At 46.3% G+C, this 18441-nt stretch overlaps 1 protein-coding gene across 1 annotated transcript; it reads right to left on the reverse strand.

Annotated features, from left to right (window-relative positions):
* Window positions 1-768: 768 nt before the first annotated feature.
* dek (DEK proto-oncogene) lies at window positions 769-16881 on the reverse strand. The gene is made up of 13 exons (XM_080005751.1): window positions 16865-16881; window positions 15777-15873; window positions 15346-15444; window positions 12590-12699; window positions 12235-12329; window positions 12011-12140; window positions 11565-11685; window positions 11353-11483; window positions 10462-10623; window positions 10084-10162; window positions 2673-2818; window positions 2481-2549; window positions 769-2321 (listed from the first exon to the last, which is right to left on the reverse strand). Exons 2-13 carry the CDS (start codon window positions 15862-15864, stop codon window positions 2310-2312), a joined length of 1242 nt encoding a protein of 413 aa, XP_079861877.1. The 5' UTR covers window positions 15865-15873; window positions 16865-16881; the 3' UTR covers window positions 769-2309.
* Between the last annotated feature and the right edge of the window lie 1560 nt (window positions 16882-18441).

Genomic DNA, 18441 nt, shown 5'->3' on the forward strand with positions numbered 1-18441 from the left:
TTTGCGAGATAATCTTCGACTTGTAAATGGAGAATAATTAAACAGCTGAATAAAGTCCAAGGCATTTGGTTTAATTCACATGGAATTCTTACCTTTCAAATGTTCAATATTTAAATTACATTTAAATATTTCCCCATTAATCTCCCATAGTTTTAACCTTTTAAAAAAAATACAAATAAACAAATCGCTGCAGGATCACGGCTCGGCCCTGTTCCTTTTCTCCAAACAAAACCAATAAAAAGTGTTTTTTAATATAAATGTATTTATTCCCCTCGACTCCCTCGTGGAATGAAATAAAAAGAATCCCTGTGCAGGGTGACTGTCTCTCTCAACGCCCCCTCCACACACCCCCAAATACATTACAAATCCAGTTTGTAATTCTCTGCCTAAATAAATGTCACAGAATTCTTAAATACAGTACGCAAATGAAAATTTCCATTCCCAGCTCAGGGCCGAAGCCACTCTTCCTGCTCCCGGTCGAGGAAGTCGTCCCTCGCTCACCGTGCGTCGCACAAGCCCCTTTGCCGGGCACGTCGCCAAGAGCCCGAGCTGAGAGAGGAGCCCAAACCTCCATCCCTAGTGAGAGCTCTCCCAGAGGGGCCTTCACACCGGATGAGGCTCAGCGTCACATCGGGCTCGTTCAGGTCTTCAAATTCTGAAATTCACTTCAAATTCAGTCTGTATTTACTACTCCCGTGTTCTGACACTATGTATAATAAATATTTTACAGTGGTACTTTGATTTACGAGTTTAATTGGTTCCGTGACAGAGCTCGTAATTCAATCTGCTCGTATAGCAAATCAGTTTTCCCCATTGAAATGAATTGAAATGCCATTAATCCGTTTCAGCCCCCAAAAAAACACCCCTTTTTTTTGTTGCGTGATTTAAAAAATAAAAACATTTATTTATAAATAACAAATATTGTATAAAAACATAATAAAACATCAAAAGAGAATGGCGAAGAGAATCGCTCATGTTTTCTATGATTTCATGCTTTAATTCAATGACATCATCCGCTTCTTCTTCTCAGCACTTACTTTCTTAGGACCCATGGTTAGAACTTTTTTTTGGCAAAATAACTGCACAAAAAGCACAAAAGAAAAGATCTTCCACGCTCAGGTCACCACGTGAAGTGAAGGAGACGCGGCTGTGCCCACCAGCGGCGGCGCCTGCAGCTCGCTCCTCATAACTCACATTTTTGCTCGCAAATCAATACAAACAATCGACGGAACGACGGCCCCTAACTCGGGAAACTCGTAGTGCACTCGTAACTCAACATACCTCTGTATTATCGATTTGTAAAATCAGATGCGAAGCTGCTAAAAGGCTTCACCTGAAAGCCATGAACTGTTAACTCAGTCTCACCAAGACAAACAAGTCAATACTTCCTCACTGCCACTGAGCCCCTCATCAGGTTTTTTGGAATTCTCTTCCTCTGGAGGAAAGCGCACATTTTGTATCTAGTACTTCTTTGCTTTTTCACACTGTTAACCATTTATTTTCTATGGATGTTTGCACAACACTATTCCCCCCAAAACACTCTCATTCATGTTCTACTTCACAGGAGACCTTTTCATCAAAAGCTACTTTAATCTGTAGTCAAACTCATAATCACCAAATCCAATTCAAATGACAAGTTTTCTTTATGAAATACCCAATGAAGAAAAAAAAAAAAAAAACACAAGCATCGAACTGAAACCAGAGTACGGTCCAGTTCAAGGCTGTTCCAGTCATCAAGACATCATATGCTAAAACAAGCGGTCAAAAAAGATATGTACATATTTACAGACAGAAAAGAGGTTCTGAGGACGAAAACCAAAGAGAGAACAGATTATAAAAACAACAAACTGACCAATAGGAAACGAGAGAAAAACAAGTCATTTAGACCTGCAAAACGTCCAAATCCTCAGCGTGTTCTGATTGGAGGAAGCACAAACCTGCCACCGTCTTCTATCTCTGGAAGTTGCAGAACTTTGACCTTCAACCCTGGTGATGAACTACTCTGAACTCAGAGCCTCCATCTTCAAACATGGCGGAGGACTGGTTAGTAAACAGTTAAGACTTGGATTTAGCTGCCGTTACACGGTTTGATGAAACCAGTCACATCAGTAAGATTAATCACATGAGAGGAAGTTGGCAACGGTGTGTAGAAAACACTGATGATGACGACATTCTTTATGTTTCAAAGTCACTTGAGCGTCTGGAGCCGGAGCTGCTGACACAGTCATTCAACACAAAACAACATGAGAGCAGGAGCAGGAAGAGGCGGAGCTTCAGAACCGGAAGGAAGAGGAAGTAGACCCTCATCCTCAGGTGATGAGCTGGAACACAGAGCGCGCGCACACACACACACACACACACACAGACACACACACACACACACACACACACACACACACACACACAGACACACACACACACAGTAAGTTGGTGTTGTGTTTACAGTTGTCTCCTCCAGTTTGGTTTGATTGGACACTCACTGATTTAACGGTCTGTTTGATGTAGTCCTTCCTGTTGATCAGGTCGTAGTCTGGATATGTGTCGTACACCTGGATAGCACACACACACACACACACACACACACACACACACACACACACACGTGATAAACAGTAGCCCAGCTAACCAAACCCTAGTCAAGGTAGCCCCCCCGAGCCCCCCAGTGTAGTTACCCTCTGGCAGATCTGCTTCATGGTCATCTCCTCCAGGTTGGCATCCTGCAGCAGAGTCTGCACCGTGTCCTTCAGCTGCTCGTCTGAAGGAACCTTCCTGATCATCTTGATCAGAGGACGGTCGTCATCCGAGCTGTCTGCGGAACCTAGGCGAGGCAGGGGGAGAGAGACGGGGAGGGAGGGGGGGAGAGAGACGGGGAGGGAGGGAGGGAGAGAGACGGGGAGGGAGGGAGGGAGACAGACAGATGGCGGGAGAGAGACAGGGAGACAGAGTTAGAAAGGGGAGACAGTGAGAGATAGGGATGAAGCAGATATTTGACACATCTGCCTTCCTGTGTTTTCATATTTTAAAGGACGTTATTAAAAAACATTATTAGAGGTTTGAGAGTCATGGGGGGTAGGTAGTATGATCTGTATGGGAGGATAGGTATTATGATCTGCATGGGGGGTAGGTATTATGATTTTTATGTGGGGGTGGGTATGATTTATGGGGGAGGGTTGGTATTATGATATGTATGGGGGAGGGGGGGATATTATGATTTTTATGGGGGTAGGCATTATGATCTGCATGGGGGAGGGGGAGTAGGCATTATGATCTGCATGGGGGGGCAGTGGGTAGGTATTTTAATCTGTATGGGGGGGTACGTATTGTGATCTGTATGGGGGGGTAGGTATTATGATTTTCATGGGGGGTAGGTATTGTGATTTTTACGGGGGGTAGGTATTGTGATTTTTACGGGGGGTAGGTATTGTGATTTTTACGGGGGGTAGGTATTGTGATTTTTACGGGGGGTAGGTATTGTGATTTTTACGGGGGGTAGGCATTGTGATTTTTACGGGGGGTAGGTAATATGATTTTCATGGGGGGGTAGGCATCATCTGTATTGGAGGGGTAGGTATTATGATCTGCATGGGAGGGGTAGGTATTATGATCTGCATGGGAGGGGTAGGTATTATGATCTGCATGGGAGGGGTAGGTATTATGATCTGCATGGGGGGGCAGTGGGTAGGTATTTTAATCTGTATGGGGCGGCAAGTATTGTGACCTGTGTGGGGGTGGGTAGGTATTATGATCTGTATGGGGGGGTAGAAATGATGATTTTTATGGGGGGTAGGAATTATGATCTGCATGGGGGGTAGGTATGATATGCATGGGGGGTGGGTATTATGATATGCATGGGGGGTGGGTCGGTATTATCTGTAATGTAAGGGGGGTGGTGGGTAGGTATTGTGACCTGTATGGGGGGGTAGGTATTGTGACCTGCATGGGGGGTGGGTCGGTATTATGATCTGTATGGGGGGGGGTAGGTATTGTTGTACGGGATGGTGGCTCAGGAGGTGGAGCTGGTGGTCTAGTCATCTAAAGGTTGCTGGTTGGATCCCAGGCTCCTCCTGCTAGCATGCTGTAGTGTCCTTGAGCAAGACACTTAACCCCTCATTGCTCCTGATGGCTGCGTCCGTCGCTGTTTGAATAATTGTAAGTGGCTTTGGAGAAAAGCCTCTGATCAATGTAATGTAATGTAATGTAATATTGTGATCTGTATGGGGGGGGAGGTATTGTGATTTTTATGGGGGGGTAGGTATTATTTTTATGGGGGGGGTAGGTATTGTGATCTGTATGGGGGGTAGGTATGATCTGCACGGGGGGGTGGTAGGTATGATCTGCACAGGGGGGTGGTAGGTATGATCTGCACAGGGGGGTGGTGGGTAGGTATGATTTGCATGGGGTGGTATGTATTATGATCTGCACGGGGGTAGGTATTATGATCTGTAGGGGGGGTAGGTATTGTGATCTGTAGGGGGGGTAGGTATTGTGATCTGTAGGGGGGGTAGGTATTGTGATCTGTAGGGGGGGTAGGTATTGTGATCTGTAGGGGGGGTAGGTATTGTGATCTGTAGGGGGGGTAGGTATTGTGATCTGTAGGGGGGGTAGGTATTGTGATCTGTAGGGGGGGTAGGTATTGTGATCTGTAGGGGGGGTAGGTATTATGATCTGTAGGGGGGGTAGGTATTGTGATCTGTAGGGGGGGTAGGTATTGTGATCTGTAGGGGGGGTAGGTATTGTGATCTGTAGGGGGGGTAGGTATTGTGATCTGTAGGGGGGGTAGGTATTGTGATCTGTAGGGGGGGTAGGTATTGTGACCTGTAGGGTGGGTGGGTATAATGATCTGTATGCGGGGTGGGTATTATGATCTGCATGGGGGGGGTAGGTATTGTGATCTGTTTGGGGGGGGTAGGTATTGTGATCTGTTTGGGGGGGGTAGGTATTGTGATCTGTTTGGGGGGGTAGGTATTGTGATCTGTATGGGGGGGTGAGTAGGTATTATGATCTGTATGGGGGGGTGAGTAGGTATTATGATCTGTATGGGGGGGTGAGTAGGTATTATGATCTGTATGGGGGGTGAGTAGGTATTATGATCTGTATGGGGGGGGGGTAGGTATTATGATCTGTATGGGGGGGTGAGTAGGTATTATGATCTGTATGGGGGGGTGAGTAGGTATTATGATCTGTATGGGGGGTGAGTAGGTATTATGATCTGTATGGGGGGGTGAGTAGGTATTATGATCTGTATGGGGGGTGAGTAGGTATTATGATCTGTATGGGGGGGGGTAGGTATTATGATCTGTATGGGGGGGTGAGTAGGTATTATGATCTGTATGGGGGGGTGAGTAGGTATTATGATCTGTATGGGGGGTGAGTAGGTATTATGATCTGTATGGGGGGGTGAGTAGGTATTGTGACCTGTATGGGGGTGGGTGGGTATAATGATCTGTATGGGGGGTTGGGTAGGTATTATAATCTGTATGGGGGGTTGGGTAGGTATTATGATCTGTATGGTGGGGTAGAAATTATGATTTTTATGGGGGGTAGGTATTATGACCTGTTTGGGGGGGGTAGGTATTATGATCTGCATGGGGGGGTAGGTATTATGATCTGTATGGGGGGTAGGTATTATGATCTGTATGGGGGGTAGGTATTATGATCTGTATGGGGGGTAGGTATTATGATCTGTATGGGGGGTAGGTATTATGATCTGTATGGGGGGTAGGTATTATGATCTGTATGGGGGGTAGGTATTATGATCTGTATGGGGGGTAGGTATTATGATCTGTATGGGGGGTAGGTATTATGATCTGTATGGGGGGTAGGTATTATGATCTGTATGGGGGGTAGGTATTATGATCTGTATGGGGGGTAGGTATTATGATCTGTATGGGGGGTAGGTATTATGATCTGTATGGGGGGTAGGTATTATGATCTGTATGGGGGGTAGGTATTATGATCTGTATGGGGGGTAGGTATTATGATCTGTATGGGGGGTAGGTATTGTGATCTGTATGGGGGGGTAGGTATTGTGATCTGTATGGGGGGGTAGGTATTGTGATCTGTATGGGGGGGTAGGTATTGTGATCTGTATGGGGGGGTAGGTATTGTGATCTGTATGGGGGGGTAGGTATTGTGATCTGTATGGGGGGGTAGGTATTGTGATCTGTATGGGGGGGTAGGTATTGTGATCTGTATGGGGGGGTAGGTATTGTGATCTGTATGGGGGGGTAGGTATTGTGATCTGTATGGGGGGGTAGGTATTGTGATCTGTATGGGGGGGTAGGTATTGTGATCTGTATGGGGGGGTAGGTATTGTGATTTTCATGGGGGGTAGGTATTGTGATTTTCATGGGGGGTAGGTATTGTGATTTTCATGGGGGGTAGGTATTGTGATTTTCATGGGGGGTAGGTATTGTGATTTTTACGGGGGGTAGGTATTGTGATTTTTACGGGGGGTAGGTATTATGATTTTCATGGGGGGGTAGGCATCATCTGTATGGGAGGGCTAGGTATTATGATCTGTATGAGGGGGTAGGTATTGTGACCTGTATGGGGGTGGGTGGGTATAATGATCTGTATGAGGGTGGGTATTATGATCTGCAAGCGGGGTAGGTATGATCTGTATGGGGGTAGGTATTGTGATTTTTTATGGGGGGTGGTAAGATTTTTATGGGGGGTAGGTATTATGATCTGCATGGGGGGGGGGGGTAGGTATTGTGATCTGTTTGAGGGGGGGGGGGGTAGGTATTATGATCTGTATGGGGGGGTGAGTAGGTATTATGATCTGTATGGGGGGGTAGGTATTGTGACCTGTATGGGGGGGTAGGTATTGTGACCTGTATGGGGGTGGGTGGGTATAATGATCTGTATGGGGGGGGTAGAAATTATGATTTTTATGGGGGGTAGGTATTATGACCTGTTTGGGGGGGGGTAGGTATTATGATCTGTATGGGGGGTAGGTATTATGATCTGTATGGGGGGGGTAGGTATTATGATCTGTATGGGGGGGGTAGGTATTATGATCTGTATGGGGGGGGGGTAGGTATTACGATCTGTATGGGGGGGTAGGTATTATGATCTGTATGGGGGGGGTAGGTATTATGATCTGTATGGGGGGGTAGGTATTATGATCTGTATGGGGGGGGGGTAGGTATTATGATCTATGGGGGGGGGGTAGGTATTATGATCTGTATGGAGGGGGTAGGTATTATGATCTGTATGGGGGGGGTAGGTATTACGATCTGTATGGGGGGTAGGTATTACGATCTGTATGGGGGGGTTAGGTATTATGATCTGTATGGGGGGGTAGGTATTGTGATTTTCATGGGGGGTAGGTATTGTGATTTTCATGGGGGGTAGGTATTGTGATTTTCATGGGGGGTAGGTATTGTGATTTTCATGGGGGGTAGGTATTGTGATTTTCATGGGGGGTAGGTATTATGATCTGTATGGGGGGGTTAGGTATTACGATCTGTATGGGGGGGTTAGGTATTATGATCTGTATGGGGGGGTAGGTATTATGATCTGTATGGGGGGGTAGGTATTATGATCTGTATGGGGGGGTAGGTATTATGATCTGTATGGGGGGGTAGGTATTATGATCTGTATGGGGGGGGTAGGTATTATGATCTGTATGGGGGGGTAGGTATTATGATCTGTATGGAGGGGGTAGGTATTATGATCTGTATGGGGGGGTAGGTATTATGATCTGTATGGGGGGGTAGGTATTACGATCTGTATGGGGGGGTTAGGTATTATGATCTTTATGGGGGGGTAGGTATTATGATCTGCATGGGGGGGTAGGTATTATTATCTGTATGGGGGGGTAGGTATTATGATCTGTATGGGGGGGGGTAGGTATTATGATCTGTATGGGGGGGTAGGTATTATGATCTGTATGGGGGGGTAGGTATTATGATCTGTATGGGGGGGGTAGGTATTATGATCTGTATGGGGGGGTAGGTATTACGATCTGTATGGGGGGGTTAGGTATTATGATCTGTATGGGGGGGTAGGTATTGTGATTTTCATGGGGGGTAGGTATTGTGATTTTCATGGGGGGTAGGTATTGTGATTTTCATGGGGGGTAGGTATTGTGATTTTCATGGGGGGTAGGTATTGTGATTTTTACGGGGGGTAGGTATTGTGATTTTTACGGGGGGTAGGTATTATGATTTTCATGGGGGGTAGGTATTGTGATTTTCATGGGGGGTAGGTATTGTGATTTTCATGGGGGGTAGGTATTGTGATTTTCATGGGGGGTAGGTATTATGATTTTCATGGGGGGTAGGTATTATGATTTTCATGAGGGGGTAGGCATCATCTGTATGGGAGGGCTAAATATTATGATCTGCATGGGAGGGGTAGGTATTGTGACCTGTATGGGGGTGGGTGGGTATAATGATCTGTATGGGGGGTTGGGTAGGTATTATAATCTGTATGGGGGGGGTAGAAATTATGATTTTTATGGGGGGTAGGTATTATGACCTGTTTGGGGGGGGTAGGTATTATGATCTGTATGGGGGGGTAGGTATTATGATCTGTATGGGGGGGTAGGTATTATGATCTGTATGGGGGGGTAGGTATTATGATCTGTATGGGGGGGGTAGGTATTATGATCTGTATGGGGGGGGTAGGTATTATGATCTGTATGGGGGGGGTAGGTATTATGATCTGTATGGGGGGGTAGGTATTACGATCTGTATGGGGGGGTTAGGTATTACGATCTGTATGGGGGGGTTAGGTATTATGATCTGTATGGGGGGGTAGGTATTGTGATTTTCATGGGGGGTAGGTATTGTGATTTTCATGGGGGGTAGGTATTGTGATTTTCATGGGGGGTAGGTATTGTGATTTTTACGGGGGGTAGGTATTGTGATTTTTACGGGGGGTAGGTATTGTGATTTTTACGGGGGGTAGGTATTGTGATTTTTACGGGGGGTAGGTATTATGATTTTCATGGGGGGTAGGTATTATGATTTTCATGAGGGGGTAGGCATCATCTGTATGGGAGGGCTAGGTATTATGATCTGCATGGGAGGGGTAGGTATTGTGACCTGTATGGGGGTGGGTGGGTATAATGATCTGTATGCGGGGTGGGTATTATGATCTGCATGCGGGGTAGGTATGATCTGTATGGGGGTAGGTATTGTGATTTTTATGGGGGGTGGTAAGATTTTTATGGGGGGTAGGTATTGTGATTTTTACGGGGGGTAGGTATTATGATTTTCATGGGGGGTAGGTATTATGATTTTCATGAGGGGGTAGGCATCATCTGTATGGGAGGGCTAGGTATTATGATCTGCATGGGAGGGGTAGGTATTGTGACCTGTATGGGGGTGGGTGGGTATAATGATCTGTATGCGGGGTGGGTATTATGATCTGCATGCGGGGTGGGTATTATGATCTGCATGCGGGGTAGGTATGATCTGTATGGGGGTAGGTATTGTGATTTTTATGGGGGGTGGTAAGATTTTTATGGGGGGTAGGTATTGTGATCTGTTTGGGGGGGGGGGGGGGTAGGTATTATGATCTGCATGGGGGGTAGGTATTATGATCTGTATGGGGGGGTAGGTATTATGATCTGTATGGGGGGTAGGTATTATGATCTGTATGGGGGGGTGAGTAGGTATTATGATCTGTATGGGGGGGTAGGTATTATGATCTGTATGGGGGGGTAGGTATTATGATCTGTATGGGGGGGTGAGTAGGTATTATGATCTGTATGGGGGGGGTAGGTATTATGATCTGTATGGGGGGGTGAGTAGGTATTATGATCTGTATGGGGCGGTGAGTAGGTATTATGATCTGTATGGGGCGGTAGGTATTGTGACCTGTATGGGGGGGTAGGTATTGTGACCTGTATGGGGGGGGTAGGTATTGTGACCTGTATGGGGGGGGTAGGTATTGTGATTTTCATGGGGGGTAGGTATTGTGATTTTCATGGGGGGGTAGGTATTATGATTTTCATGGGGGGGTAGGTATTATGATTTTCATGAGGGGGTAGGCATCATCTGTATGGGAGGGCTAGGTATTATGATCTGCATGGCGGGGTAGGTATTATGATCTGGGGGGGGGGGGTACCTGGAGCCTCCTTGCTGCTGCTGTCTGCCTTCTTGGTCTTGGCGGCAGGTTTTCCAGGAGTTGCCTTCTTCTTCTTGGGCTGTTATTTATGTTTGAAAGTTCAGAACTGCAGCTTTTCACAGTAAAAGTCCTAAGTACCCCCTAAGTACCCCCCAATACTGTGGAGGCCTGGCCGTTCCACCTCTGGCATCCAACCTAAGCAGGTTTCCATGACGGCATCCAGCTGAGTCATAATGAACATTTTACTGGATGTTACGAACCCCTCAATTAGTCAGCAATCAGTTTCTTAGCAAAACATGTAAGCAAAACTTCATCGCAGTGAGTGAAGTACGTCACCACCAGGCACACGTATAAAAACAGTGGTTTCCAGCTCCCCACCTTGTTGTCGTAGTCCTCGTCCTCCTCGCTGTCTCCGTCAGAGGGCTCCCTCCTCACCTTCTTCCTGGGCGGAGCACTGTTCTTGGCTGGTGTTCTCTTCCTTTTGGGGGCACTGCTTTTCTTGGGCGCTGCTTTCCCTCTTCCTGCTTTGGACCTGGGAGGCTGAGGGCAAAGGAAGGACGTTGTGCAGGTGTCTTGGCGGTTAAGTGTAATTTTTAGAGACAGATTTTAATGAAGCCTGAATTTTGGTCAAATCATCATATCGCTTCTCATTCAGTTCTGCGTTTTTGGAAGAGGACAGAGGGCAGCATTAATGAGAAATGAGGTCATGAACATGGTTTCCTCAGGTGATCTGAAAGTAAATGATAAGAAGTGGAAGAAATCCGACCAGTGCTTTGTTCCATACAACGTCAGACAGGTACAAGGATCTTCTTGGATTTCTCTCTACAGGTTCATACACAGTGGGTTCATCTACAACAAGTAGGTCCTGGGGTCCTACAGGGTTCCCAGACGTCAAGACTCCTCTTAAAGTGACAAAACATTGTTTATCATGACACTTGCGCTACCTCGACACGGAGAGATGACGACCTTTAAAATGATTTTTTTTTTCCTATTAAACAATTATGATAGACCATTATACCGCGATTTTACGATGTAACATTCCGACGGTTGCACCACCTGACATTTAAAAAAATGGTTTCAATTTGAGCACGCTTTTATGAGCATCTTTAAATCCATTTCATTTGAATAAATGAGTCACATGCAAAAAAAAACACCATGTCACTGAGCCACAAGTGTCCTGAACATGTATTGAAACACTGTAAGACCAAAGACAAATCAACACAAGTTTCAGCTTCAGAAGAATTGTGATCAATAGAAAAGCACCCGTACCTCCTCCTCCACCTCCTCCTTGTCTCCAGACTCCTCCGTCTGTTCTGAACGCTCCTTGTCTCGCTTGGACCCTTTGGTCTCTTTGTCGGAGCCTTCAGCTTCTGCCCGCACGTTGGCCTCCTCCTCCTCCTCCTCCTCCTCCTCCTCCTCCTCCTCCTCCTCCTCCTCCTCCTCCTCGCTGCTCGAGTCCATGACGATAGCCTTGGACTTGCTCTCGGCCTTGGTCTTCTTGGGGCTGGCCGATGTGCTCTTGGGCCTGGGTTTACTTTTAGTCTTGGTCTTGGAGTCGCTGCCAGAGAGCTTCTTCTTGGACTTCTTCTTCTTCAGCAGGGGCTGAAGGCACAACGAGACAAAGAAGCAGAGAATTGAACCGGTTCAAGCCGGAATCAGGAAGTCAAACTGCGACGTCACCGTTTCCTGTACATCTTAAAAAGGTTCTTTAGATAAAGTTCAATACTAATCTGATATAAAATACACCGAGGGCTGAGTATTTCATCTAATCGGATCATTGGTCAACACCGGACTGAGGATCAGTTCATCTGATCCAGTCGCATTACCAGGCTACACTGAGGGCTGAGTATTAGTTACCCTGTGCTAAACAGATTACTAGTTAATACTGGGGGCCGAGGACTGATCTGATCTCATGTAATCAGATTACCTTGCCGCTGTTCTTGGGTGCGGTGAGGAAGCTGAGGATCCGGTCCACCAGGTCAACCTGCATCCCCTTCTTCTCCAGGTCCAGGACGTTGCAGATCACCCTCAGCTTGGCGTTGGTCAGAGATGAGGTTCTGCAGCAGAGGGAGCCGTCAGACCACTTTGTATTTGTTATTCCACGTCATTTCACGAAGTTCCATCCACGGAATCCCGTGGATGAGAACTCACCGGAGCAGCTTCTCCCTCTTCCTGGCGTATGGCTCACTGTTCACCTCGAAGGGGAAACCGTTGAACAGCCGCATGCTCTTCCTCATGGTGGCGATCTGACGCAGACAGACAGGAAGGGGTTAAGCCATTATGTATATTATATCGTATTCATGCTACATAAACACATACGATAACACACAAGATCAAAAAATGTTTAAAGACGTTTAAAAAGAAACGTGTATGTAAATATAAATAATATTGAAAAACAAGTGTCTGGCTCCTCAGCTTCTGCTGCACCAATGTCCTTTTCGGAATATTTTAAAGGATAAAAATTAATTCCCTGCCGACTTGGTGTTTAACTCTCTCTCTCTCGCACCTTGCCGGGGCGGTCGAACAGGATGGAGTGCAGCGGCTTCAGGTCGGTGGGTTTCAGCTTCCCGATCATGTGGTTGGTCCGAGGAATCTCCCCCAGTTTGTCCCCCATGCCTGCCACACAGGACGGGTTCAAAGACTCAAGACTGCACGGTGAAGGTCACTCGAATGAAACATTTCTTCGCTCTTATATAAATATTGGAACTGGAGCTTAAAGGACAGGTTCACCGTTTCACAAGGCTTGGTAAAATGTTGGCTCCAATCACTGAGAACCGGTCATAGCACAACCTGGCTCAACGGCGCCTTCAAAGGGGTGTGGGGGGTGGTAGCTCAGGCGGTAGAGCTGGTGGTCTAGTGATCTAAAGGTTGCTGGTCCGATCCCAGGCTCCTCCTGCTAGCATGCCGTAGTGTCCTTGAGCAAGACACTTAACCCCTAATTGCTCCTGATGGCGTTCGTCGGTGTTTGAACAATTGTAAGTCACTTTGGATAAAAGCGTCTGCTAAATGACTAAATGTAAATGTAAAGGGAGATGTCACTTTTCTGAGTCTGAAAACGTTTGCCCCATCGGACTGCATGCACGCACCCTGAAGGTGGAGGTGCACTCAAAAAGAAGTACAACTTTTTGACCAAAGAGACATGTTCAGAAAAGGATAAGAGCAAAGTGAGGCGCTGATTCTGGTTCTTGTCGTGCTGAGCAAGCCACAGAGGCCGACCAGGTCTTTTGTATTTTTCTCGCTCTGAGAGCCCCCCTTGTTGTGATTGGTCCAAACGCCGTCACGTCACGGCAACTTTTCCCAGGTCATTCAACCTCCACCCCTGCCCGGGTCAACAAGCTTGTTGTTTTTCCGGGAGTCGTTTTATATGTGCACTCAAATATAAACTGGTACTCAAATAAAAACCGGTAAACGAGGCTGAATCTGAGTCAGAGTGTTTTATCTCTGTGCGGTTCCTGTGCAGGTTTTACTGTGTTTTTATTTTAGATGTACTGTTTAAGTTCCTACTTGTATGACATCAACATTTAAAAACAAAAGAACATTCTGCCTTGGATCAGGACAGTGGATTGCATAATGGAGAGAGAATGATCTCTGGTCCGTTGTGTCTCCAAACAAAAAAAAAAAAAAAATTAAAAAAAAAAAAAATTTATTTGTGAGACGTAGTCATTTTGAGGAGCCTGGCACCCAGACGGCAGCTGAAGTCAATTAAATGTCCATAAACGACACTGAGTTTGATTTCACTATTTTTGATTTTTTTCATCTTTATGTAAAGCAAAGCCACACCCACCGCCTCTCACTGTCAAGTTTGTGCGTCTTTCACCGCGTCGCTAGAGTACTCATTGAGCATTCTGCTGACGGTGTTCTGACCCCTCCTGTTCTCACGTCATTTTACGTGTAGCTCCACCTTGACAAGACGTCTTATGTTCTGATGATGGTTCAACGCTCCTCACCGTTTGGTGAGGAGCGTTTCCAAACAATAAACAATTCAATGTTGATGCTGTTGTGCTCTGACATACTTATTAATAAGCAATAAATAATAATAATGAGGGGTGTCGTCATTCTTCAAAACCAAGACTCTATTTGACTTTCTATTTTAAGGTCACGATTCTTGATTTAAACATCTGTATTTTTTTTCCCCCAGCACCAGCGCCGCTAGCGAGTTTCACTATTCACACATGCAGCCACATTCAGGAACATTTCCATCTTGCACCTTTTCACACATGCCATGACACCAGAATAGATAGGGCAAGGCACAGTCCAGCAGAAGTCACCGGTGTAGTCCCGGTCCGCACCCCCACACCGGAGCGTCAGACGGAGCAGCTCATTCACTTGCTCCACAAAGAGGATGTGTGCGGACGTAGCACGCAAAAAATCATGCCTATGAAAGAAATACTGAAATAATAAATGAGGCAATAAATATACATATACAAATGAGTTAATATACGCCCAACGGACCGGGCGAAGGCGGCGCCCAAGGCCCCATGCTCTCCAGCCGAGGTGTGGGGGGTCTTTCATTGAGATTGATGTTCTTTCGTCCCTTTCATTGCATCGCGTGTTTGGTGAGACCCTCAGAATCTTATGCCAAGTTGCCATTTTGAAGCATGCAAAGTGAGAAAGCGATCACCTGCAGCGCACACGGAGGTGGCGGTGCAGGTGCACTCTGACCGTTTGGAAAAGAGTATCGCTAGTTTTGTATTTTATTTTGAGCGTTTTATATGGGCTATTTTGTAAAACAGTAAAGTTTTTAGAACAGTCGGTCGTTTAGTCGGCACATTTTAACATCCCTAGTTTGTTCATGTTTTTAAATAGCATAAATGGACTGTAAATTCCCATTAAAAAAAGACAAATATAAATATATATATATATATATATATTTTTTTTAAGGACAGTGCCCCCCCACTCCCAAGTTCCGCTGGTGTGTGTGGTGGGATGCAGCGCAGCCGCAGCCGCCGCAGCCGCCGCAGCCGCCGCAGCCGCCGCAGCCACCGCCCCCGCGGGGAGACGAGCGCAGCTTGCACACACTGCATTTGTTTACCGGCAAAACTTGGCTACCACAATATGGCGACCAAGTCGGACAATATCACCTGCCAAAATATGGGGAGAATCGTGAACCTGCTTGTGATTTTGCAGTTTGAAATCAAACGCTCATTTCAACCAATTGTTTGATTTTGAATCAGAATTATGACACCCACAATAATAATAATAATAATAATAATAATAATAATAATAATACTAAAATAATAATGAAAAAAACAACAATCTCACCATCTCCAACCTTCAGCTTCTCCTTGGGTTTGGCGAGCTGGAACTCCAGTCTCTCCACCGTCTTCTTCATCCGCTTTCCCTCCACGACGTCGCTCATACCTGCCGGAGGAAACAATTAAAACCCTTTAAACAATAACTGATAAAGATGGTGAAGCAGCTTTTGAAATGACCCAAACCCAACTTCTAAAACATCCCATTTAAGGTGTTAATACAAAAATCCTATTGTGAATAAAAAAAAAGAAACTTGGGTTCTGGAACATTTCGAGTCAAATGAGTGTGTAAAATAAATATGTGTGCTAGCAGCATGTGGTCTGCCACACAGGTGAGGAACACAGACAGACATCCAGGTGAGGAACAGACAGACAGACATCCAGATGAGGAACACAGACAGACATCCAGGTGACGGACACAGACATCCAGGTGAGTCTTACTGGGCCATGCAACGCTGCTTTCCCCTGGACTGGACTTATCCTCTTCCTCCTTCTTCTTCTCTGCGTCCAGCGTCTCTGTATCACTCATGGTGTCCTGCTGAGGGAAGATCCACAATGCACAACAGCTCAACGTCTGGTCATTTCATACTCACGCAACTTCCACCAAACATTAGATTCTAGTTTCCCCAGACCGTGCAGCGCACAGAGACACTGATGTCGTTAGGAGAGAGAAAACGAGCTGTTTGGCCACAAGGTGTTGATGTCAGCTGCAACTGCCCTCCTGGGATGAAAACACAGGGCGGAATGGGACGGAAGATTTCCAATCACCTGACTAGGCAGCATAAAAGGTAAAGCAAAATAAAATCTTTTGACGTAGCAGTGGAACTAGGATCCAAACCGTCAACGTTGGACACTCTAATGGTGCTGACGTCTTGAAAAAGAATAACGGTGCCGGTTAAATAAAGTTTAACGAGCAGCCACTTTGCTGGGGACCGCACGTTGAGAAGCTCTGCTCTGGTGCATCCATTCCACACTGTCAGGAGATGGAACCTGCAAGACTTGACTACTCAACGCACACCGCACACACACACTGCAAACACACACACACACATATATATATATATGCATACACATTATACACACGCATGCATACACGCATTGACACATATATACACGTATATACACACACACGCGCGCGCGCACACACACACGCGCACCGCGCTTCCAACATTGTCAACGAACTTCCGCCGGAAGTGTGCGTGTGGATTTGGCGCGCTGAGCGCAGTTTGAACCCGGACCTCGGGGCTTTCCGCCCAACGAGCCGGTCCAACGACAGTGCGCCGGCCGGGTTTCGGGATAACGGGCACACGACACACAGAGCAGCTCCGGTCCGAGTCTCAGTCACCGCGGGGAGGGAGTGCTAAGCTAAGCTAACATTAGCAGCAGCTCCTGGACGCGACGTTAAGTTACAGCCGCGGGGAGCAGCACGTCGGCCGGGCCACGGGCTACACGGAGGCAGAGAATATCACACCGACATGGGTGTGGGGATGCGGGCAAGGGGCCCGACCGCCGTCGCCGCCCGGTCTTACCTGGTAATGAATAAAATGTAAAGTTTCACCTTCGGGACGACGGCGCTGCTTCTGCCGTTTGGCGCTTTCCAAATGGCGGTTTGTTTTGTGGGCGGGGACAGACGCGGCAGCCGAGCCGCTGATTGGCCCACGGGATTATCACGTCACAGTCATACCAGGAAGCGGTGACGCTCTTTGTTTTTACAGAGAATACACCAAACAATGACGTATTAACCAAATATCTGCACCAACGGGTCACGGCTGTTTCCCATAAATGGGGTGAATAATATAAATAAGACTGAATAATGAATGGGAAATAAACCGGGATCACAATTTTTCTCACAATATAGTGTGAATGATTTGAAGGAGAGATGTTAAATGTTAAATGTATTTCTAATGTAAAACTTTATTTGACCAAATAGTTCAATATAACATGGGCTTTTGGAGATATAATCATCGTGAAATAGTACATTGATGTTGTCTGAGGTTCCTTCACTGCAATGTCATCTTTATCAATTATTCCGCATCTACAAATCTGAATAATGTTGATGAACATTTCAGCAGAGGACGAGTAGAACGTCACTCTGATCCCACCCGCGGTGAAGTATTTTGGTGTTGTGACGCAGGGGCTGCTCCACGTGGTGGCGCTGTACAGCAGCAGAGGCTCGAAGGAAAACCAGGGAATCTGTTGCCTAGCAACGCGTCCTCCCGCTGATTGGCTGCTCCCTCGGTCCCGGTCGGAGTTGCCAGTTTCAAGAAATTCACGACAAAGGACGCCACTTCTGAACCACACGGACAATGAGAAATACAGTGGAATAGAATAGAAAAGGCCTATGCTGAAATATAGACCATCATAGGCCATAGAATATCACACCATATCCCATAATATGAAATTCAAAGATTCAAAAGATGTATTTGTCCCAACATGTAGTGGAATACTTTTTTTGGCAAACTCCAGAGACTGTTGTGGCATACTACTAGAAAAATAGGAAGAAAATAAATATGATACAACTAAAATTTAAAGGAAAAAATGAGTAAAAGAAAAAAAATACAAATCTATATACAGCATTTGAAAATGGAAGTAATTATGTATGTTCAAAAAAGTACAGAAAAGAATGAAAAAATCCAATGTAATGATGTGCAATGTGCCAACCAAATATATGACATGATACTCAGCTCTTTCTCTGGGGACTACGTGTGTATCCGACAGTTTAACTGAGGAGAACAAAGTGTGGACTCGAGGTTCATTCCCTGACCTGGCAACCCAGCTCGCGCTCCAGAGTATTTTTAAAGCTGAGCGCGAGCGGCAGAGAGGAGGTGTGCGCGCGCTGCTTCCGTTTCCAGGTAAGTTTGAAACGATGAAACATCTGCTGCAAGGAGCGGATCATAGACCCACCTCCATGTAACCAGGTGAGGAGGTTCTCCATGTAACCAGGTGAGGAGGTTCTCCATGTAACCAGGTGAGGAGGTTCTCCATGTAACCAGGTGAGGAGGTTCTCCATGTAACCAGGTGAGGAGGTTCCGCTGTAACCAGGTGAGGAGGTTCTCCATGTAACAAGGTGAGGAGGTTCCGCTGTAACCAGGTGAGGAGGTTCTCC

This window comes from Zeus faber (assembly GCF_960531495.2).
Source record: "Zeus faber genome assembly, chromosome: 8".
Taxonomy (NCBI): Eukaryota; Metazoa; Chordata; class Actinopteri; order Zeiformes; family Zeidae; genus Zeus; species Zeus faber.